This window comes from Phalacrocorax aristotelis, chromosome 2 (genome assembly GCF_949628215.1).
Source record: "Phalacrocorax aristotelis chromosome 2, bGulAri2.1, whole genome shotgun sequence".
Classification (NCBI taxonomy): Eukaryota; Metazoa; Chordata; class Aves; order Suliformes; family Phalacrocoracidae; genus Phalacrocorax; species Phalacrocorax aristotelis.
The window spans coordinates 26,847,634-26,870,845 of NC_134277.1; the positions used below are offsets into that span (position 1 = coordinate 26,847,634).

Consider the following 23,212-nt stretch of genomic DNA (forward strand, 5'->3'; position numbering starts at 1 on the left):
TCAAATGGTGAGCATTGACGACAATGGTGCAAAAAGAGCAGGACAATTCAAAACCAGACTGGCTTCTGTAATTCAAAAGTGACTTCAGCAGAGGAAACCTAACACATAACATCTCAACATGTTATTTTTCAACTGGCCATTCTCTGAAAGAAAAATCATTACACAGTTTCTTGTGGGAACAAATTCTTTCTCATTCATCATCTTCAATCTCTGAATTTTACAATAGACTGCAGTGCTTGTTTGCACCATTTCTGTGTACATGGATGACATAACTAACACATCAAACCATTGTGCTCACTTAAAGCAGTGATGTGCGGCTGAAAAACTGTCTCTCTTTCTGTTCTAGAAAGGGCATAAAAATTAATCATTTAATCAGTGCTGAAATGGAGAATGTATTATATTTTCCACCAAAAAAATCATAATTGCACCCATGATGCCTGCTTGTCTATGATTGACATGCTACAGAATGCAAAAACTAATAGACTGCTGCTAGTTTATGGAGAGGCAGGCTGAGCTGCAGTTTATGACAGTGCAATAGCTAGCAGGGAAATATAGCCATTACACAAGGTAATACAATATCTGCTAATTACATAATCAGTCCTAGAAGAAAATGAGCAGCAGAGGAGTGATTATATAGCTGGCGAACTTAAATATGCATAAAAAAATGTTTGGGAAAGGATTAAGAAAGTTTATTTTAGAATACGATTAAAAATCCACTCTAAGTAGAAAAAAAGCGTCACAGTCGGCTGCAGTTAGCAGGACAACTGCATAGCTCTCCCAAAAGGCTAAATTTTACATGCTGGTGGGAAGCACACTTAGATTATATTGTAGAGGTGTCAGGAGCTCTTCTGTGAGGTCTGCATTGCTGTCCTGGCCTGGCGCCAGCCCTGGGTGGGCTGTCACCCCTCAGCATGCCTGGTGGCCTCTCTGGGCACAGCAGCCGTGGGGCACGGGCAGACTCCACCATGTGCCCATGCTGGTGTCCCCAGCACTGTCCCTGCTGCTGAAACAGAACAAAATGTATTGGCAGGGCGTGATTGGGGTCAACAAGCCATGGAGAGACACCCATTCCTCGTCACTGGGACAGGGCAGAAGAAATCCATCGGAGACGAAAATTTGCGTCCTTGGATCCCTCCCTCACCTAATCCCATCCATCAGTACAACAGTGTCACAATACTTTGGTTTTGTTTCTGATTCTGGTTTGGTGACTTTCTTTTGCATAAAGATCGTAAATAGGGTTGTTAATTAAGTTAATTAACATCCTTTTTGTAATTCTCCAACAACCTTACAGGATTTGAAAGACGTTTTAAGAATAAAATTATTATTGTAACACTCCATCTTATCCTAACTTGCTAAAACTGTAAGCAACCTGTCACCAGAAAACTTATTTGAAGATATTCCTCTATAGCCCTTGAGACCAAAGAAGTGACAATACAGGTAACAATAGAAGAAACAGAATCTCATTCATTTTAAGCAGGACTGTAATGTAAGTTGGCATACACTGCAAAAAATAGACCTATACCTTCAGTTATTCTATTTATGCAGTAGCATTCACACTCACAGTTTTGAAGGGATAAGGGCGACAAGCAGAAAACAAAATCTAAGATGATAGGGTGCAGGTAGCATTATTTATCACTTCATTTAAGGAAAAAACACCACTGATTTTTTTTTAATGTTGTTTTCTCACTACATAAATAAAATAATTTCTGCATTTACCTTCTGTATGAAAGGAAACAAGAAGTGGGTCGCTGTACAGACCCATGTTGACCACTATTCACAAATGCATTAGAAACCTGCCTTTCCTAGTCAATATAGGACTGGATAAACCAGATAACCAAGCATCTAAAGTAATTTAGGTTTGCTTTCTTTTTAAAAGAAAATAAACCAGACTTACTGAATGATACTGTATTTTCAAAGCATTTATGAAATCAAAATGTGTCTTATTTTTTAATTTAAACTGCCTAATAATGGAATTTTAACTCCTAAATGAAGCTTCATTCTCTCAGTCTTTTATTCTGTGTGTTGGCATTCTCTCTGTACAACAGTTTGCATACACAGATAATTTTAATATTAAACTCACAGCAGCAGTTTCAGTCAATCTGAGCACTTCAACAGAAACTGTGTTGGAACATAAAAGCCCTCTGTCATCTCAGTTTTCCCTCCTTAGTTTAGCAATAGTGCCATCTGATAATTTTTGCTACATTTTTCGTTGTTTTGCTGTCTTGTGGTTGTTCCTTATGCAGCGGTGCTACTCGTGCAAAGACATGTAATCCAATAATGTGAAAGTGGTTGGAAAAGAACTGCAAAACTGTGGTCATGCTCAGTTTCAGGGCAAAACAACTGACAACAGCATCTTTGGCTAAATTAACTTAACAGCAAGATCCTCACCTGCTTGATACTGTATGACATACCTGGTAATGCATTAATATATGCATGATGTAATCATATATTTCTCCAGCAAGTCGGTTTTCTGGTCTCCAGGGAATAATAACAAACTGAATTCCTAGTAAGGGCACCAGGATTAAAGTGGCTCTGACAGCTTTCATATACATGTTGGACTCAGCACGGTGGGTATCTCTTAGCTTTGTCACCAAAACTCGGACAATGTTAAGCAAAAAGAAAAAATTGACCTGCAAAAGAAGAGCCATTATATGTGAAAGCATTCAAATTAAACAGACACCCAAAATAAAAATACGGAGTACATATATGGCAGTAAAATGCAACTTTCTAGCTTTATCACATCTCATAATGGGCAACTCCTTAAGAGTCAGGCCTTGGAAAATACCCTGAATGTCTTCAGAAATGAGATGTTAAGCTACTCTACATGCTTCCCCTAACAAGCCTGCATGGATGTTTCAGGTAGGCAGGGATCAGTTCTAGGAAGCACTGGCTGTTTTGACACTGATGTGGGCAAATTTAGGATTTTCAGGGAACAATTAATCTAATTTTTATGTCTAAAGTTTAAACAGGATGGACAAATTGTCCCCTAGAAGCATCTGTTTTCTATTCTGAGTTTGAAAGTCACCTAGATATTTTGCTTCAGTCCACACTGAAGAAGCCTGCAGCCAGGTGAGACAAACCCCAGTGTGCTCCTGTGTGTGTGGGACCTATGGGGGCACATAATTGCTCTGAGGAATGTGCTCCAGCTTACATGGGCCAATACTTCAGGCTTGCGTATGAGCAAGGGGCAGGCCTGCTCTTGAGAAAAACTAGGCTACCCCTTGCCTCCACCAGACTGCATGGACCCTGTGGCACACTACCCACAGGTAAAAGTTAATACTTGCTGGCACAGAGCAGAGATGCCAGGCACTTCAGAAAGTTTTGCCCCTGACCCTTATGGTCAGCAATGCCAAGTAGCTCAGCATCTCATCTCCTCAGATGTGGCCTCAGATTTCTGAAAATCTGATTCCAGCTGTGGGTTCTCAGCATACGGAAACCTGCTCTTGACCCTGGCTTCACAGAGGGCTCCTCGTGGGATGTGCTGAGAGCCTGCAGAGGGACAGGGAGGACAGACCTAGGCTGATAATGAGCCCAGTGGGTACCCTGTGGACATCCTAGGTGTCACAGGCATCCTTTTTCTCCAGTGTACCCACATCACTCTCTTCCACTCTGTTACAGTAATACCCGGCACCTATGCTTTGGAACGTCAATAGACTTTTTTCAGCTTTTTTTTTTTTTTGTAAGTTGCATTAATTCCATAGATAGCCCAAATTCCATAGATATATGAGAAATTTAGTTGAATCTTTCAGAACAATAAAACATGTATCAGTAAGCTTTTTAAAATCATTTCATCACTTCTTAATTACTGAGAAACCTTTCAACAGTTTTACATTTGTGCTCTGCTGGAAATAAGGAATAATAAATGACTTCTGAGGTCCCATTCAGCATTAAATCTAAACTTTATTCTCCATCCTGCTCTGACTTCACTCACTTTGTTTAACCTTCACTTTTAGAATATCTGGAAGTAACTATGAAAGGTGGAAAAAAGACTTTACAAAGGTAAAAGTCCACAGCTCTTCCGATTCAGTCTGTTACTATGGGATTTTTGTAGCAAATCATGCAGGATATGCATTGACATCTCCACAAGAAAATTAAGACTGGAAATGGCATAAGCACAAGCCAGAAATCACAACGCTTTATTTTGAAAACAGTTAAAGGTTGCTCTTTTTCCATAAAAAACAGTCCTTCCTTTTTTTTTTTTTTTTTTTTGTAGCAAAGATATATAGACTTGGAGCATGGTGGTAAAAATAAAGGTTGAATGGCCTCTCCTAGAAGTTAGTTGGCATTACAACAGCAGAAGCAATCAAGATTGAACCAGTAAACCCACAGTAGATGCAATTCTATGGGAACAGCAGACTATCTGTACAGCAGGGAGGAATGGGCTTCTTCACATTGCTGATGTGCAAGACTGCTTCTCAAGAAAGGGTAGAAACATTTTCAGGCTTTTCAGCTATTAGACAGAAAGCTGTTTCTTTATTCAAAGGTGTTCCCAGTATTCACTGCCCTACTGTTTCACCTCTGAGGTAATTACTGCAGGTATGTCCATGAAGAAGTATGTAAGCAAGAGTCAGCTCAAAAGCTGAAAATGCATTTGGGTGACATACTTGAGGTAAACTTGGGGCTTGGGTCAAATAAAACCCTTTCTGCACCTTTCAGGAGGGTCAGGGTTACTGTGCCAACAGGCACCACTGGCATACAAGATGCTATATGTATACACATTGCCGAGCTGCACTTTGAATCTTGTACTCCAGCAGCCCAGTCCAGTCCCTTCCCTGGACTAGCTTACCTATCTTGGACCATACAAGTTCAGTGCCCAGTAAAACTCGTGCTCAGCCCACCCCAGCTAAGGCATAAGCTAAATGCCTCTTTGCTGTCGCATAAATGCAGTATATTTGTCACAACTAAGTTACACTGGGAAAGAGTGACTACCCTGATTTTCAAAAACACTTAGTGATTCTGTTTTCCTCAAAATCTGATTCTTTACTTGGAGGCCTCTTTACAGGACTTATTTCTGAAAAGTACTGAGCACCTGCCCTTGTAACACTGAGTAGAGAGAACCTCTAGCTACTTCTGAGTTTTGACCAAAATACCATAGTACAGAAACTTCTGTACATGTTAGCAGCATTTCTGAAATAATTATTAAACTGTGGAGCAAATAACATTCTTACCAATAAAGCTGCCATTACAGGTCCATGAACAATATAAAGCAAGTGCGTGTCAACACTCATCCAGCAGCTGGAAGGGAAATACACCATTAAAATTTATTATTAAGGCAAATAAAATGTGTTACACAGTTAAAAAATGCTAAGTTCCTTCAAAAAGAGACATGCTACTCACTTGTCATTGAAGTACCTGGCTCTTGCAACAGCATGAATAGATGCTGGCACTAAAGGGAACCCTGAAAAGATTGAAGTTATAGGTCAGTCTTGGTATTTTTTTTAACTTGGATTTCATAATGTGTCACACACAGTAATAAGTCTTGTCCACAAAACACATGTATGTGAAATCACAGCTTTCAGGAAAGAAGTGCAATTCCATTGCACTCAGGGCCCTAGCATTACCTCAATGGTGAGATGCAAAAGGGAATAAAGTCCAAGGCAGGCCAAGAGGAGAAGCAAAGCTGACAGGCCATGCTCTCCTGGGGCATCGCAAAGCTGCTGCCAGGCTCCCCTGTGCTGCTGCGGCTTGTGCAGGGAAGGGTGTGAACAGGCAGCGTGGGATGCAGGGATCATTCGGTTCTCAGCAGAGTATTCCCTCAGGAAATGAGGGACACTTGTTAAAACCACGTAAATCACTGCTGAGCAAGAAAGACACATTAACTCACATGCCAGATTATGGAGCAATAAACAACAAAGTGGGGAGTTGCAATTTTTGAGCCTATGGCAGGAGAAAATATTTGGAGCCAGGAGGGTTTTTCTTGGGATGGTGATTTGTGATATCTTCTGCAAGTTCCCAGCCTCTCTGCAGCCAAGCCCACCTTAGGCAGCTTTATCTCAGCAGGGAACGGAGCTGTGGATGCCATAAATTTACATCTCCTGACTCTTCTGTGAAGCCTCAGGGTAGACACCTCCAAATTTGTGAGCAAATTCGCACCGGGCCAAAGGCTTGGGAACATGTCATGCTTAACAAACTGGAAGCCTCTAATTCTTTTTTCCAGCCTGACATTAAGAGTGACAGTTTGGTCCGTTCACATCCATCTTTCTTCAGCTTGCTTGTATGTTGTGTCCCTCTCCAATAGGTTAGAAACCTGGAACTGGGGAGTCTGTACTATAAAACTGACCCCAGTTTGTACAGCCTTGCACATAGAGACAGATGGCCAGTGGGAAAATGATCTACTACCTTGTCTGTTCTGTGCAGAGAGCTTTGGGGACACCTTTGGTGTTACTACTCCCTGTTTCCTATAAGCCATGGACATTTCTTCTGAGCTTTAGGTATTCTATAATTATAGATAAGAATGTGTGAAAAAGTCCTGCTGATACTGTGAGTAGTCACAGTGGGAAGAATGTGGGTCCTTGTTACTTCGGCTGTTAGTGATTTCATAAACAGTTTTAGAAGAGACAGAGAATCCTTAGACAAATTCTGGGGAAGTCTTACCTCAGCGCACAGGCCAGTCAATGCTGGAGTGAGAATAAGGTCAAAAAAGCATGTAAATAGGACACACTGATGTCTCCGGGTATCTTTAAGCAACAGGTACTTACTCTATTGCCAAAAAATATTCTTACTGTAGTTTACCTTGGGAGGACAATGCAGCTGTGGGAGAATAAATTGGATTGCCTTCTCCTTTGTATATTGTTAGAAAATGAGTACTTGGCCTCTGGATGCAGAATGCCTTTTTTTGGGGGTGACGAAGCATGGTAGAACAACAAAAGCTCAGAATAGAAAGAGAGGAGCTTCTGACCTCAGGGTCAGCTTATGGCATTGACAGCTGGAGAAAATCCTTTTGATTTGGAAATGGAGCAAGTCTGGGCCAGTTTTGCTGGCAGACTGAAATGCAATTTTTAAGGGGCCTTTCTGTAAAAGCAAAAATTATTCATCTGAAAGCTCTGGCCTGGAGTATCAGGAGTAGAGCACTCCACATGATGCCAAGGGACCTTGTTTCTTCTGCTAAATGCATTAGCCTAGAATATTTGGCTCAACAAACACACAAGCAAATCTGAAGAACGCAACGGAAAGTTTTCATTAGTCAGTTACAGGGCAAGAAGCTCATGACTCTCTACGGCTCAAATTTCCAGCTGCAGGCTGGATGGGCTCTTCTAGGGCTAGATGTTGCTCTTCTCTTGTAAAGGGCCAAAAGGCAGAGAGTTAATGAGAAGTGGAGCACCAAGGTCTGTTGGGTCTTGGTGGCACAACATGTATCAGTCCAGGCGTCCCACCAACAAGTAGTGAGCAGTGAGTAATGTAGAAAAGGTCTTACCCCAGCCATCCCAGGAAAAAGTGTGACATATCCCTTCAGGTCATGCCAGGTCCTTTACGGCACAAACTGGCAATTATGCTTAATTGTATTTCCAGTTGAATTTGGAAGGCGAACTGTTTCAGCACTGTCCAAATAAATGATTCCTTTTCACTTTTATGTGGATGAAGCTGCCTGAAGCAGCCAGAGTGGACTATAGCTGGATGTACACACTTGGTACTGCTTCCTTGCCCTGCATAAGGGTGATTTCCAGACCCAGTGAAACCGTAACAAATGAGAAATTACATCCCCAGCAGCAGTTCCCAGAGAATGGGTCACCTGAAGGCATCAGACTTGAAATAATTCTGTCCATGTCAGATTCCATTCAATCATTTCAAACCTTTTGTAAAAGTGTTTTATATTTGCTCAGATTTTTATTTTTCTTATAAAGCTATTTTACAAATATCATTAGTGATTTTTCCAAATAAAATAATCTAGATCTTCTTGCATAAGGATTAGTTATAAGAATGAATAATGAGTAACTTCATTTTGTGTTGTACATTTACCTTGATCTTTTGAATTGTAATTCAGAGCACAACCTGTGCTCGTTGCTCTGCATTGCCCCTTGGAGAAATGTATCTCTCTCCATTGATTGACATAGCCAGATGTTTAAAGTTAGACTGTGTGACTACTGCTTCTGGAATCAGTGGAATTACACAGTTATATGCAAACTTAAGGGGTGGACAGATAGTCTTAATTAGATCATTTTGCTATGAATGATTTCTACCTTAGAAGGTGCTAAGATTTACTTGTTTTGTGAAAGTATTAATCAAGTTTCATTAAAAAGGCCACAGACTTCATAGCCAAGAGTTGTGTCCATTTTTAATAACATTTTGCTTCTCAAGATAGCATCACTCTATTACCACAACCACCACCCTGTTTATTTTTTGGGCAGTGCTGCAGATACTGATGAGTATCTTGTCTGATAACTTTACTGAATTAACCACCATGTTGCTAGTGCTGTTTTCAGCAATATTACAGCTAGGTCAAAAGCTTTCACTGCAGGCTAGCTGTCACAGTTGCATTAAATTGCACTGCCTAAATTGAACGTCACCTGAAAAAAAAAGTTTACGACCATTTTTGTCTTGCATAATTGGATATGGAATGACACTATTTTGGGAAGGCTTATGTACCTCAAGACATGAAAATGGAAAAAGCTTTATGTGGAAGGAAACATTTAAAATGACTCTTCACATAGGGCTGCCATTTCAGAAGGGGAGCCCTATTAGACTTTGTATATTCAAATATTCTGAACTATGAAAACTTTGTGATAGCACAGTTGCTTGCTCCAAGAGGGCTCAGCTATTTAGATTGACAAAGTCTAGAAACCTCAATTCAATTTAGGGTTCTTCAGTAAGGCTGTCTTCATTTAAGAGCTGATGATGTTCCACATACTTTTAATTCCAAGATCACAAATCCCTCTCTTCTCAGAAAAGATGCCATTCTCATAAGAAAAAAGAGTGCATGATGGCATACTCATTAAAAAGAAAAAAAAAAAAAAAGGATGAGAGGTGAGTTCTTACTTGCCTGGAAGCTGTTATCTGGCACTACAATCCATATAAACTAGAAAATCATGTTAATTTTCTAGGTATCCAGTGTAAGAATCCAGAAAACACTAAGTCTTAAACCATAAGAGGAAAGTAAATTACCAGGCTCTTAAATGAAAATCCAAATAGGGGAAGAACAACTTTCCACTTTGCTGTTACTGCCTCTTTAGGACCTGATATTGGATGCCTAACTAGTGGTTGAAGTCAGAGTTCTAAAGTTCTTCAGAACATTCAGAACTGGCTTGTTTTTCCCTGATCTAATTAATTCCTAATTTTTCTCTGTTCAAGCAGCGCATTCTATCTGCTTCGGACTGGGATTGCAAGAGATGAATACAAGTGAACATCCCTAAGTGCAGTGGGATGATGGATAAAGGTCCATCATTTGCTGCTTAGCTGCACCAGTGGTTTCAAGATATGGGGACTGGCTCACCAGAAACTGGAATGAGGCCAGAGGTTCATGGTTCCCAAACTGGGAAAAAGCTCTTGATAATGATTTTCTGCCAACACTGATGTGGACTGGATTTAAAATAGTGATTTAAATATGAAAGAGATTGCACTCCACTGTAATACATTGGTTGTATTTATATGGCCTTTTATTGGACCGGACAGTCCAAAGGATAAATATCAGCTGTTGCTACTAATTAAAAGGCAAGGGATCCCTTAGTGAGCAGATCTGTATATTTGTAGGTGAAGGACCAGACCTAGTCATGGTTCCTTGGGCAATATGCATGCAACTCCATAAAATTTGAATCCACAGTGTCCAGGTTTGTAACCTCTCTCATAGAATATCATTGTGATTTGCTTATTGACATCTGTATGTTTCTCTGAAATGCTTTAGAGATTACTGTTGTTAGCCAAAATCAGCCTTGACAGCAGAGCCACTATCTACTCCTGTGTGGCTAAAATGGAATCTTCTCCTTTAAAACAACATCTGCCAAAATATGTATCTGATACTGGATTAACTTCCAGAGAAATTCTGGTTCCTCTTTCTGCATGCTGTGTTTTTTCACTTTGGGAGACATAGATACTGATTTTTCCTCTTCCTCACTCCAGAAAAAATATACTTTTATAGGTACTGTCACAGATGAATATTTTTGCATATAAAATGACAAAAAAGTCAACTTTTGTTTGGATAGAAATATATTTCTCTCCCAAAGCTTTGCTTAACAAAACTTAAGCATTTATTTCAACAAATCCCAAGATGCAGCGAATAATGAATACTGACTTCTGCTTTTTTTTTAAGTCTCTAGGCCGATCCAAATAAATGCACTCAAATTTAGGACCCAAGAATTCAATCTTAAGTGATGATTTAATGGTATAAATACAACAATTCATGTCTATAAGTGCTAGAAGAATTAAAACGTCTGAAAGAATTGACCATCTTGCTACAAATTATAACATACATACCCCAGCCCAAGAGGTAATACCAGTGCAAACGCTGTTCTTCAGCAAACACTGCCACCACAATCAATGTGTGAAGATAAATGCCTTCGCAGAGCATCCAGAAGTAGTTGCAGCCCAGCATGTACTGATGAAAGAATTGCAGCACTTTGCAGCTTACCTGTTAGACAAATGAGATAATGTCACACACTTGACCAGCACTTTGCATTTAAGCAGGCAAAGACAAATGTTACTGCTAGGCTGTAAGGAAACAAAGTGGAAAAAAAAATCCCCAGCTCTTGCTGGGTTTCTTCAGCACCTATCAGCGACAGGGATTTTAAACTTTTATAAATGAGACGAATGGAACAAACAGCCCTCACAAAATAGAAAAGATGTGTGATAACAATGCTCCAAAAAGTACTACGTAACAAAAATTCCCCTTCAAAACCTAATGTATTTAGAACTGAAACAGCAACTTGCTTTAGGTGTACAAGAAAGGCTGTGAAGAAGATAGTAACGTAGGGCTCCAGTTTGGGTGATCTCTTTTACTTTTGATCAAACACTGCTCAGGTTTGTTCAGCTCTCCCACTGAGTCGGAGTCACTCGCTCTTTAAACTGCACCCAGCTCTGAACTCAGACCTTTGGGAAGGGCAAGTACTGTTGGCAGCAGAGATTTTTTTTTCAGTAGGGTACCAAGGATACCAGGGATACTGGCTTTGCCTCTTTGCAAGAAGACAGCTTTACTTTATTTTGTCCAGATAACAAAATGACACATGGAGCTAAACAGATCTGGAGAAGTTGGGAAGTGGCTCCTGCCTGTGGTTCAGATGAGGTTGCAGACATAGACCTTGGCAAAAGACTGTGGCTTTGAGATGCTGGGAAGCAGTGGGAAGATGGTAGAGGGAAGTGCGTTCTGTCCACTACCAGAGAGCCAGCTAGTGCAGGATGATGCTGTTCCTCTTCTGAGAGTATCTCAGGTCTATCCAGCCACATGGGCTTCCATGCCACCAGCACCCAGGAGGGCCAGGAGGAGTGGGAGGGCATTGCTGTGCTGGCAGACACCTACTGCACCTGGGGGAGCACCACATGCTCCCAGAAATCTGAGGTCACAGCAGCAATGGTAAAGTGACAGTTGCCATCTGTGGCCACAGGAAAATCCTCCTTCCTCTTAACTTCTGCAGAAATTTTCCCAGCTGACTACCTGGACTGTAAGAGATGTCTTCAGGATTTACTTGTCTCTTTAAAGAGACATTTGAGCAGTTCAGCAGGTAGAGGACTGTATATTCTGGGGGACTCAGACTGCCCCTCTGGACCAGAAAAGCTTGTTAGCCATCCAGTGCACCACCTACTGCTGCCGAGAAGCATTCCCAAAGCAACTGCCCGAACATGTGCATTTAGTTCTGTTTCAATATTTACAGTTCAGCTTGGTGCTCATGAAAGAATAGGTTAGGATATAGGATTCTGAGAGGATTATCTTGAAGGACTGTTTTTCATTTTTGGTGATTCGTTTTTTCTGCTCACTGCACAGGACAGAGCAGGCAGTCACATCTTCTTTCCACATCACATCTGAACAGTTCTTACCAAGTATGCCAAAAAAGGGTTGTATAGTGGTTTGAAAAGGTTAAGAAAAAAAAGAAAAAGAAAAAGGAAGAAGTATTTGCTCCTTTTTCTGTTGGCAAATGTGTTCCTTAAGGTTCTTAAATCATCCTTGGACTGTTTTTCACAGGTGTAGGTCAATATGTTTCTTGTCTTGTTCCTTCGATTGTGCTCGATGCAGCCTCCCAGCTGGCGTCTGGCCTTTCTCCATTCTCCCTTTATCGATCAGCCATCCCCACAAGGGCTGACTTGACTGACAGGTGCTTCCCAAAGGCTGCACATCCATGCAGGTGGCACCCTCCCAGACATCAGCCAGCTACCCCGTCCTCTAAAAAGTCAGCAAACTTTCTGAGCCATTACAGCAGTTTTCCAGGTGGGTTTGATAAAATCCACTGTGTCCCAGGTTTGATCTGGGCCAGCCCAATGCTCCCCTGTGGGGGTCTCCTCTGAGGAGCTGCAGGTCAGGGAGCTGACCTGAGAGCTCAAGGGATTGCTTCCCCAATGGATCTGGTGGGAGTGACTTGGGGTGCCTGTATTTTGCACACAGGCTGGTCCTGCTCCTGCCAGTGCCGAAGTCACCCCAGCTTTCCATCCAGCCACCGGAGCTCTGGGAATGGTCTTGTGCTGCACCCCAGCAGCTGGACGGGAGCAGAGCACAGCCTGAGTTCTGCAACAAAATCCACAGTATGTTCTCAAATCTTTAATTTTAACTTAATGCTTACAGCATTTTATATTGCCGAACAGAAAGGGAGATGACTACAGAGTATCCTTGCTTCTCTTTGCCAGCTGTTTGCACTGCTCACCGACCCTCTGAGCAGAGACTGACCAAGCATACCTTCCATTTGAACTAAGTCAGCCTTTGCTGGAACTTTTATCTGTAGCTCCAATGCACACATAGGAAGCACACTGCCTGAGAACTACATACCTAAACTTCATTTACTTCATTTCCTCAACATTATTTTTTTCCTGTACCCTCCCTGTGAACTATCACTTGTGGCTTTAAAAATGAAATCATATAGCTATCTTTCAGAGTAATGGCCATGCAGACAGCTCATGACTCGAGGAATTTAATCACTTCCTATGCAGCAAGTTAAAGAAGTAAGAATACTATTGGCAAAGCATGAAGGATGGGTCTGATTAGTACTTAGATCCATAGCACATTAATCATATTAATCACATTAATCTGAGAATGAATCTGAAAAAGTTAGCACAAAGAGTTTAAGCACAACAATACTTTGAGATGAATTATGCTAAATTCATATCAATCAAACCACAGCAAAAGTCAGTCTTTGCTTTGGATGAGGTAACAGTGCAGCACATTTAATCTGTGGCTAAGTGATGCAGTAGAAATATATTCCTACAATAAAAAGAGAGTGTTTTCCTTAGGCCAGCACAGGTTACTGTTACTGATGAGAACTGGATTCATGCATGGTACAAATAAAACATGACGAATGTAACCGACGTCTCAGTATACATTAGTCTTAGCCGGGAAAACTGGAGAACTAGTAAGTTTTATGAAGTGTTTATTCCTGCAGAAACAAGTAAAATAAAACTGCAAGATGATACAGAAGCAAATCTTCCACAAATTCCATGCTTGATAACTGACTGATTGTTAATTTTGAGATAAAACACATGCCTAGGGGTTTTGCCATCTGCTGAAGATAAGTTTTGTTCAAGTTCTTTGAGGCAGAGGCTCTGTCCTTGTTGTGTCCTTTACAATATGCAGCACAGTCAAATCCAGGACTCAAAGGATTATCACAGCACCTCCATACTATGAGGGAGAGTAAAATGTCATGAGCTCTCAGCCTATGGGTGTGCAGGTGACTGAAGCTAGTGGGTTTCAATTCATCAGCAGGGCAGGCTGAGAGGAGATAGCTGGTCCATTCTAGTGCAGCCCAGTAACTGTTGCTCAGGCTGGTGTGCCTGTCTCCTAAAAAAAGGAATAAACAAATGCTCCTCTTTTCAAGAGCCTGGAGACAGACATCATTGCACTGCACAGGTTGGCGGCTGTGTAGCAAGAGAAAGTGTGATACAATTACCAGGAAAGCCCCCCAAGTCAGGTAACCACCTAAGAAAGCAGGTCCTTTGTGACTCTGGGAGGATGGCCGAGAATTAAGCCTTTTTTTGTCAGACTACAACCTGGCGAGTAACTCGATCTGTGAGCAAGGATGCTGCCTCCTGCTACGTGTTCTCATTGCACTGGTGAACACAAGAGCTGAGCAAAATTCTTTACAGATCTGCAGAAGAGCACCCGAGAAAAAAATATCTCCTTTATTGTTAATTTTCCTTCCTCACGAAAGCAACCTGCCGTGGCCTTAAATTCTGGCTAACTGCTCAGAGGCAAAAGGGGTCAGTAGGGATACAGTCAATCATATTCTTCTTCCTTGTAAACCTTGCTAAGAGTCATGTAAATCTTGTGAACTCCTCAGCTGCAACATGTAATGAAAGCACTTCAAAGAGATGCTGGAACCATTTCACAGAGAAGAAATAAAATAATTTATTATCCTTTCACAAGAAGGAGCTAGAACTGGTGTCTATGATATTTTGCAGGATATATTGGAGTACTATAAATACTGTTAATGTTCCGGGCCTGCCAAAGGAGTCCCAAAGGTTCATCTGTCTATGCAGAACCCTGCAATTGCACAGTAATGTAATTGGCATGCCACTCTCTTCAGCTGATCCAGCAGCCCCTCATCACACATACTTGTCATTTCTCTGTAAGGCTCTCCTTGGTTATCAGTTATTAACTTATGGACAGGAAGCTGCAACATTAATTACCACCACTACCCATCAGGGCAATTCAAACCGAAATACACAGACTACATAAATTCCAGAATACTGTCTTCAACAATAATAACAAAAGGTAATGTGAAATAAACTGCTAATTGTTTTTGAGCAGGTCTTCCTAGTAGTTCACTCAGAGTAAAAGGACTGACTCAGTTTTGGCATAGGAAAGTTGTACAGATTCCTGTGTGTCCTTGTTCCCACGATGCTTCCCCAGATGAAGGGACTCAGGTGGGCAAATTAGGAGGTCTGTGTTTTACACCAGTCCTTGCCAACTCCAGAGAGCCTCCCTATGGAAAGTGAGGGTGGATATTCCCTTGGTGTGCATAACAAAACTTCTCTTTTCAAATTATTGCTACCCATTGAAATGCCCCAGCTGACATATCAAGTAACTTTTTAAGAATGGGCCAACCGAGGTTATTGATTTTAAACCAAGCCAGTTATATGGGCCATCAGTACAGCTGTGAACTTCTTTATTTAAAGGGAAATAAACATATTTGACATTATTAGTCTGGTTCCTGTGAACCTCTGTGAACCTCCCTGGTGCTCAGCAGCAAGGGACTCTGTTTGAGGAGAGTTTGTACTGCTTGCCGCAGAGGCCAAACATGATCTATTCAAATTCAGTTTGAAGGCAATACAATATATTCTCAGACATTCTTAAATTAGCATTTTAAAGGAGTAGCTTGAAGTTTGATTACTGATCTGCCTTACGTGTTTGTTTGTTCAGGTTTCTTTCTGACTATTAGAACACTATTCTATGAAAATATTCTTAAATTCCAAGTAGCCATATGATACACAAATAAGCAATAAAAGGACTTTCCAAAGCAAGACAGTGCTAAGTATTGTAGCTGTAAATCACAGGCTATCAGAATGTCATACCATTATACAATATATCTACTGTGAGTCATCCATTAAATTATGTTCCAGTCAGAAATCTGGCACACAGGAGCTTGGGCTAAGATTAATGTTTTAATATACTTTTAAACCATTTACAGAACAAAATGTCCACAGTTGCTCAGAGGGATCCTTGGTTTTGTGTTACAAGAAAGCAAAATACGAAATTAAACAACAGGGGATATTTTCAACAGCATCGCTGTCCATGTCTACGCTATAACAAAGCAGCCAGCCCAGAATTAGCCATTCTGGACAAGAATTAATACAGCTACATTCACACGTCCTTTTGTCCCATCTGCCGTAGTAATTGCTCTCCTGGGGCTGCAGCTTTGAACTCCGCAAGGCACCATGCTGGGCTGAGCTCCTGTGGGTTCCCGTGGCGCATCCAGCACTGCAAGCGCATGGTGGCCACTGGCTCCTCGCTGGCGGAGTGCACCGTGGTAACCCCCAATGACCCTGGTTTCTAAGCTGGGGTTGCCAGAGGGAGACAGTTTTTCAGGAATGCATCGTAAGTATGAGCCTGACTGATGGAAGAGGGCAGAGAGGCTGTTAGAGAGGGTCCCCGAGGAGGAGAAAACAAGGGCAGTCAGGGTAGCCTAAAAAAATAGTACAGGAACTACTCAACCTGCTGTTTGCTTAGACTGGAAATGGAGTCAGAGTGCTCATAAGATCTGCTACCACGTTCTCCCAGCTGTGGGAGGTAATCCACAATGAAATGGCGTAAGAGCTTCAGTTATTCCAGACACCTCTCCTCCACCACTTTGATGCCCTTTCATTTATTACTTTTCTGTCTCTGGCTACTTCTGTTTAGTCTTAAATACCTTCAAGAAGAGCAGGGTGGCTGGGTCATGACCGAAAATGGGCAATAATACAAGTCTGCACAAAAGTCACTGAAGGGCAATGAAATAGCGCGGATTACATTCATCTCCGCTAACCTGGATGCCTGACTTCACTGTATAGATGTGTAGACTGAAGTAGTCTCTCGAGAGAAATAAGCACTCTGCATTTAATTCACCTGAGCTGTTTTAGCCAGGTATGAGTGAGAATAGTCTCCTGGACTCAGACACAGCTGCCTGCACTGATAGCACTGCCATTTAATCAGACAAATCTCAGTGAGGAAAATAGCTGTGGTGGCACAATATCAGGGAGAATATTGTGTTTTGGAAACATTATGGTCTGTTGTTCTGAGGGTAATTCCTTTTGGAAATGTGCATCCTTTAAGGGATTTTGAAAAATCTGATTTCTGACCAATTCACACTCAAATTTCTCACATTTTAGGTAGATCATTTTAAAGACACACGCTAAGGAAATCTTGGAAAGGAACCTCAAGTTGAATTTGAATTATCTTGAATTAGTAGTTGCTTCTACAACAGCAAATTTTCTAAACATAATTGTTTTATACTCCCAGAGAAATATCAAAACCTAAGATGCTTAAATGTGCTGTTCATGTGGGAGGCCTTGTGGGGAAAGTGCAGGTTCATTAGGGCATGTCATGTCCGTGCAGCGTAGCACAAAATCCACCAAAAAGGCAACTGTTAGCATTTGTACTTGTTGATCTGACATTTTAGAAGACAGAACTTGACATTTTTCCATGCCTGCATTTTTAGGGGCTAATGACATATCATCTATTCACCTTTTAGTCTCTGAGATGCATAAGACACAGTGCAATTGATAGAAATTTATGGTCACCCAGGTCCCACCCTATGTTTTAAGGTTATCTTAACTTTCTGGTTACAAACCTCTCCCCTGTTGTGAGGAAAACCAAAGGGAAAAGTAGTAAAAAGCCTCAGTAAATCATAGAGAATTGAATTAGTGTCAGAACTCAGTCAAGCACAACTCCACACCAGGAAAGACTAACAACCTTTCAAGGATCACTACAGCTCAGTTCTGAGGGTAAAATAAGTACACCTTTCTTCAGCAGCAGTTCTGGCATGTCATGAATTTTAGCAAATCTGGAGTGGATTCACTCATTTTGCACATACAGGCAGCATGTGCTTTAAATAAAAGCTTATATAAAAATCCCAGTGGCTGCAAACGGCCACTGTGGCCAGACAGGAGAATTGCAGTCGATTACAGCAAGACAGGGGATGCTGAAAGTTTGCCAGTTTTGAAAACAGCTGTCCTGGGAGTGTTCACTTTTCACTGCCACAACAGAAAAGCTTCAGAGTCCAGAGATCGTGCAGGTGCATAATGATTAGGCAGAATGACAGGTGAAATGAGATTCTCCTCAGACATTTAAATCTGCAGTTTGGCCTCTGTGCCAGATATTTGGCCTCCATCCTTGCTGTGGCTGAGGGTGCAGGTCTTCTTCACCAGAGCAGAAAAGATGTAGCCTGAAAACCTGGGAACAAGCCCTGGGACCTGATGACTTCTGCTTCGGGACAATAATGCATTTTGCAGTAGAAAGTCCTTTCTGGAATCACAATTCTGGAGGAAATGGCACTCTGCCTCCTATGTAAGAGGCTGCATGTAGGGATCACACTGCTGAAATACCATCTACAGGATCTGATAAAGCCTGGGTTATTTTGACATGAAATACCTTGGGACTGAGCTACATGAGAGCTGTCGTCTCTCCCTTTGTGATGCTGCAACAATTCTGAGAAACCTGAGCCTACTAATAGATACTGCTTTAAAAGAAGAGCAAGCAACTGAAATTAAGATGAGGAAATCTGTCCTAAATTAAATACTTGTTCTTAGACTCTAAAACCTCTTTTATCCTCTCCTGATGGTAGCTGTTAATTTGATGGTGCCTTCCCATTGAGAAAACAACCATAAAAATGTTGTTGAGAAAGCTCAGATCTTTCTCAGAGATGGCTACTGACTGACGACTGTGCAGCCCAGATTCAGTTGTTCCACATAAACTACAAATACTCTTCACAGAAGTGTCATTTGTGAATGTTGTGAATGTCCTTTAATCATCTGTACTTCATATTCTGGGCATGGTACGCCACATCAGATCAGTGAATCTGACACCACCAGGATTACATGGTGCTTTGTTTCCTCCATTACCCTGAGAGTTCTGAGAATATAAACAAGAATATAAAGACCTTGGGAAAAATGATGGGAATTACTGCTCTGTTTCATGCTATTTAGACCCTGACAGATCTGTCTTAAAATGAATGCAGATATTATTCCAGCCTGAAAATTTGTGAGAAATCTTCGAATATTGGCTAGTTCTGAATTCACAACGTCCCTTAACCTGCATAAATCTCACTGAACCTCGTGGGATGGGGAAGACTTTATCTTTCCTAGGATGGAAGAAAAGATTCTGCTTTACATCTGGATTACCACAGTGTTACACCAGTGCAACACAGTATTTTCAACGAGAGTAAAACTGGTGCAGGACAGTCCTGTCACTGCCCATGAGCTTACTGCTGGCAGAAACTTCATTTGCAAATGATTCACCAGCATAAAACAAACTCATCCTCTTAAAGGTGAACACATGTTCCTGAACTGGAGTCACAGTCATTCTCTGCCTCCAGGGAAGGTCACACTGCCCTTTGCTCACAGGCATAGGATATTGTCAGTGATCCCACACCAGCTGTGCCTGGGTGTCAGACGCAGAGAGCAGGAGATCCCATCCCTGGGCATCCTGCATAGTACTGCTCATTTTCCTATCCCTGTGGCTGGTAAGGGGGAGTCGAGACAACAAATGCTGTTAGGAAGCAAAGAATTATACCCTGAGAAGTGCAATTGTGCTGATACTAGAGAAATGCAATGGCAGCAGAAGGCACTGTCCTCGCCATGTGTCAGTCCTGTTTTGTGGATGAGGGCAGAGGCAGATAGAGCAGGAATTTCCTTTCCCTGTAGTCTCCTGAGGTGACCCCCATGTAGACACGTGCACATCAAGCACTGTGCTTGCCTGCACCTCTCAGGCTTAGCCATTGCACCTATGAACCTTAGAAATGTGATATGGTGCTTTGTAGTCCAATTCTGAAATGCTCCATAGCTGGGACAGTTTAACTCTAAACCTGAGCATTAGACCCAAGCCTTCCTGTTCTCCCTCTCTTCCTATTGATTTCCCAACCACCAGTGGCATGCTTTTTGTGTTAAAAACGTTAAATGGATCTTAGAAAGATGTTAGTGACTACACTGGTTCCTGATTCAAAAGACAGTCTGTGACTCTCCTGTCCTGGTATAATATTTGCTATGTCAGGAAAGAACTTGTGCCACTCAAATACAGGCTTTTCTCTGCTTTACCGCTGAAATCTAAAGCTAAGACAAGTATCTGACACAGGGGAAATAGGAGGGATGAGAGGCATGACCTTGTCTTCATGAAACTGCTCAGGGAAAGGAAAACAAATAGGAATTGGGTATTTATTTGTAGATTACAAAAATTATTCTAGGGCACCTACAAGGCTAAAGCACAGCCTCAGTCCTTTGCTTGTAAATTACGAATTAAAAAGTTTGGTTCACTCACCCATAACAGGCACTTTTGCTCCATATTATACTTGGGAGCTGAATAAAAAATGCCAGTTTCATAACGAATATGGTGGCGTGAGACAAAAAACTGGTGGAAACCCTTTGACTTCAGTAGAGCTTGGCATGGGTGTGACTGGAGGCTGACTTTGGCCCTGTTTGACTTACAAACTGACAAAAGTAAGTAATACATTGTATTCTTTCCAGGCCAACGTTGTTTGAGCCAGTTTGTCTGAGTGAAGACAATGCACAAATAAAATCTGCAAATCCACAAAATCTGCACAATTTGTAAATTCACACATATAAACTGGGCCCAAGCCTTATTTCTATACCTGAGGCAGCAGAAGGGCAATGTTTTAAACAGCCAGTTGGATGCTTCATTAGATGAAGGGCTTTCTAGGCAAGATGATGACAGCTTTCACAAAAACACTGACCCTCTGCTAGCTTAGAAGATAAATGAGAAAACCCAGGAGACATAACCACTAGGCACTGGCCAGTAATTCTCTGCTGGAAGTCTGGTCTTTGATTACTTATGATACTCTAGAATAGCTTTTAGTCATCTCTTTGGTGCTAATCTCTTTGTGGAGGCCCCTGTAAGTAATCTAGTGGAAACAGGACTGAGGAACAGATGTACCAAGATGAAAGACTTTTGGAGATGCTTTGAGAGTGACAGGAAAGCTCTGGAAATAGTTACATTAATAAAGAATCAAATTAATTTAACAAGAATTGAGCCTCCTGAAGCTCTTCCCGGAGCATAATACATGAAACAACTCAAAGGATCAAAGGACCCTTCTCCTCTGTGGAACTCCACCTTTGCTGCTTCCAGTGGAGGCTGCACCGTGGGGACTGCTGGGACTACTAAGGTACACACAAGTCACACAGGGTAGCATTTTTGCCATTTGTTTTCACTGGTATCAGCTATGTGCCCCTCATTTAGGAAAAATATGTTTAACCCTGCCCCTGGCTCTGCCAGGTTACATCAGAAGTGAAAGCAACAAAAGACAAGGAATGTAACACTTATATGGTAACCAGACCTATAATTAACACTGTTCCTGAAATCCTGTGAATATCCTTTGTTTTCCTGGCTCTCATTCCCTGTCTGTTCCTTTGAGAACAGGGAAAGTAAACAGTATTGTAACCCCATAAATCACAGTAACCATGCTTTATACACTCTTCATCTTCCCACACAGCTCAACTTCTAATTTCCATTGTTTTACAGTGATAAGGAGTAAAACCTAATACACGTAAATAGTCATGGTTTTCACTTGAATTGGTCAATGGTGAGGTTATTTATAGTGTTCTAGTGTCCATGGGGATACCAACTTTTTAATACTACTACTACCATGGCCTTGCTTTAAAGACCATGCTAGTGGACACCAGCTTCTGTGCTTGCTTTCTCACTTTCTCTTGGTCTCACTAATAATATTCCATGGGAACCAGCTTAGTGGTTTCTCCTGAAGGCTTGCTTCCTACCAGGAGATGGGCTTCAGACAGTACAGATAAACCTAGTGCCCTTTGTTATCCCACATCATGCCTACAGTAATAGCAACTTTTCAGTGATAGTGAAATGCTTGTGCTGCTGGTCCTGTTAGAGGCAGAGAGTGCATGCTGAACCATCAGCTAGAGTGGTAAACTAGCTCAGGATCTTTAAAATATATCTACATCTACACATGGAGGCAAGAACAAGCTTCAGTGTTATCATACCCCACATCCAAGGCACTTTTCACCTCAGCAAGAGCTGAGTTACAGATACTGCTAGTAAAAAGGACTGTGTCAATCTCAGCCCACCCCATGCTTTATCTGTCCTTGCTAAGAAAATGAGATCATGGTGCTTGTAATAAAACATGGATTGCGTTGGGTTCTCCCTTACCAGCTCTGCTGCAAGAGGGGTACAGATTATTATACATTAAGGCTTAAATATGCTGTGTGGCAGAGAGCTGGGACTTGACATAAGACTGGAGCATGCCTGAATGGGTGCTGGGTCCTTACTCTCTGATATACCATGGCCAAGCATGGAAGCCCGCACAGGCCTCCCAGGAGCTCTCAGTAGAGCACTGGCCCTTGCTATGGACTCTATAAAACTGCAATTGAAATTGAAAATTTCACACCATACAGTGCCAGAAGAAAAGGAGAAACTAGCACAAGAAAAATGAAGGGGCTACAGAAGACCCTGGAGAAAGGAGAGAGCAGATGCTATCTCTATTAGAACAGGAACGTGATACAAATGCAATAAGATCTCTTAAAGCTTTTCTGGATGAGTTTCTAATTACTGAGCTACTACTGATTTGTGACCAAACTTAGTCCCATCTACAAGCATATTTATATTGTTGCCCATGGAGCTGATCAATTATTCAGTTTCTCATTAGCAGAGCTATCCCTCCAGTCATTAGCTGTACCTTTACCCCCATCAGATTTGAGTATTAAAATTGCTAGTCTTGTGGAATACAAAAAATGAAAAATACATATCTGATGTGCAAGACTATATTAAAAGATTAGTCAGCAAGAGTTTTATTTATATTTCCATGGTTTTTAATGGAGAACATAATGTGCTGTTCACAGATCACTCCTCCTCTTCTTCGGTGGGTCAGTCTTATTTAAGAAGGTGATAGAAGATATCACTTCCTGTAAAATCTGTCCCAGTAATACTGTAATTAATGCAGTTGCTTTAGATACAACATGCAAAAATTCAGCTTGTGTAACATTTTTCAATATATGTAATCAAGTGTTCATACGTGTACCCTGGGTTTTTTTGTTCAGCTGTCTCTGAACCTTTTTCATTGTTTCTTTGCTTCTTGTATGGCCACCTGAGCTCCCATCTTTCTCTTCCATCATTGCAGATCCAGATAAATCCGAGAGAAAGAGAGAGAGAAAGAGAGCATTATATGACCTCAAAGCAGGAAAAAATGGTATAAAAAAGCAAATTAAGATATACTGAAAAAGTGCCTTGACTTACCATTTTATATGAGCAGAATGATCACCAAAGGGTTTAATTCTGTACAGCAAACTATACGTGAGTAAAGATGCAGTATAACCTCTCCTCATATAAATGATGCTTTGGATTGTCTCACATTATTTGTGTCTGGATACAGGGAGAATGTGTGCGTCTTGGTGTTAGGGATGAATTTCCTCTGTTATTCCTCCT

The 23,212-nt window shown here is 41.4% G+C and overlaps 1 protein-coding gene across 2 annotated transcripts in view; it reads right to left on the reverse strand.

Moving 5' to 3' along the window:
* Nucleotides 1-23,212, reverse strand: part of CALCR (calcitonin receptor) — a 176,816-nt gene that overhangs the window by 12,903 nt on the left and 140,701 nt on the right. For both annotated transcript variants that reach the window (XM_075082844.1, XM_075082845.1), the window contains exons 8-11: nt 10,405-10,558; nt 5,338-5,398; nt 5,169-5,235; nt 2,412-2,630 (exon numbers count right to left, since the gene is read on the reverse strand). In XM_075082844.1, the coding sequence (XP_074938945.1) occupies nt 2,412-2,630; nt 5,169-5,235; nt 5,338-5,398; nt 10,405-10,558 (501 nt within the window). The remainder of the gene's footprint in view (nt 1-2,411; nt 2,631-5,168; nt 5,236-5,337; nt 5,399-10,404; nt 10,559-23,212) is intronic.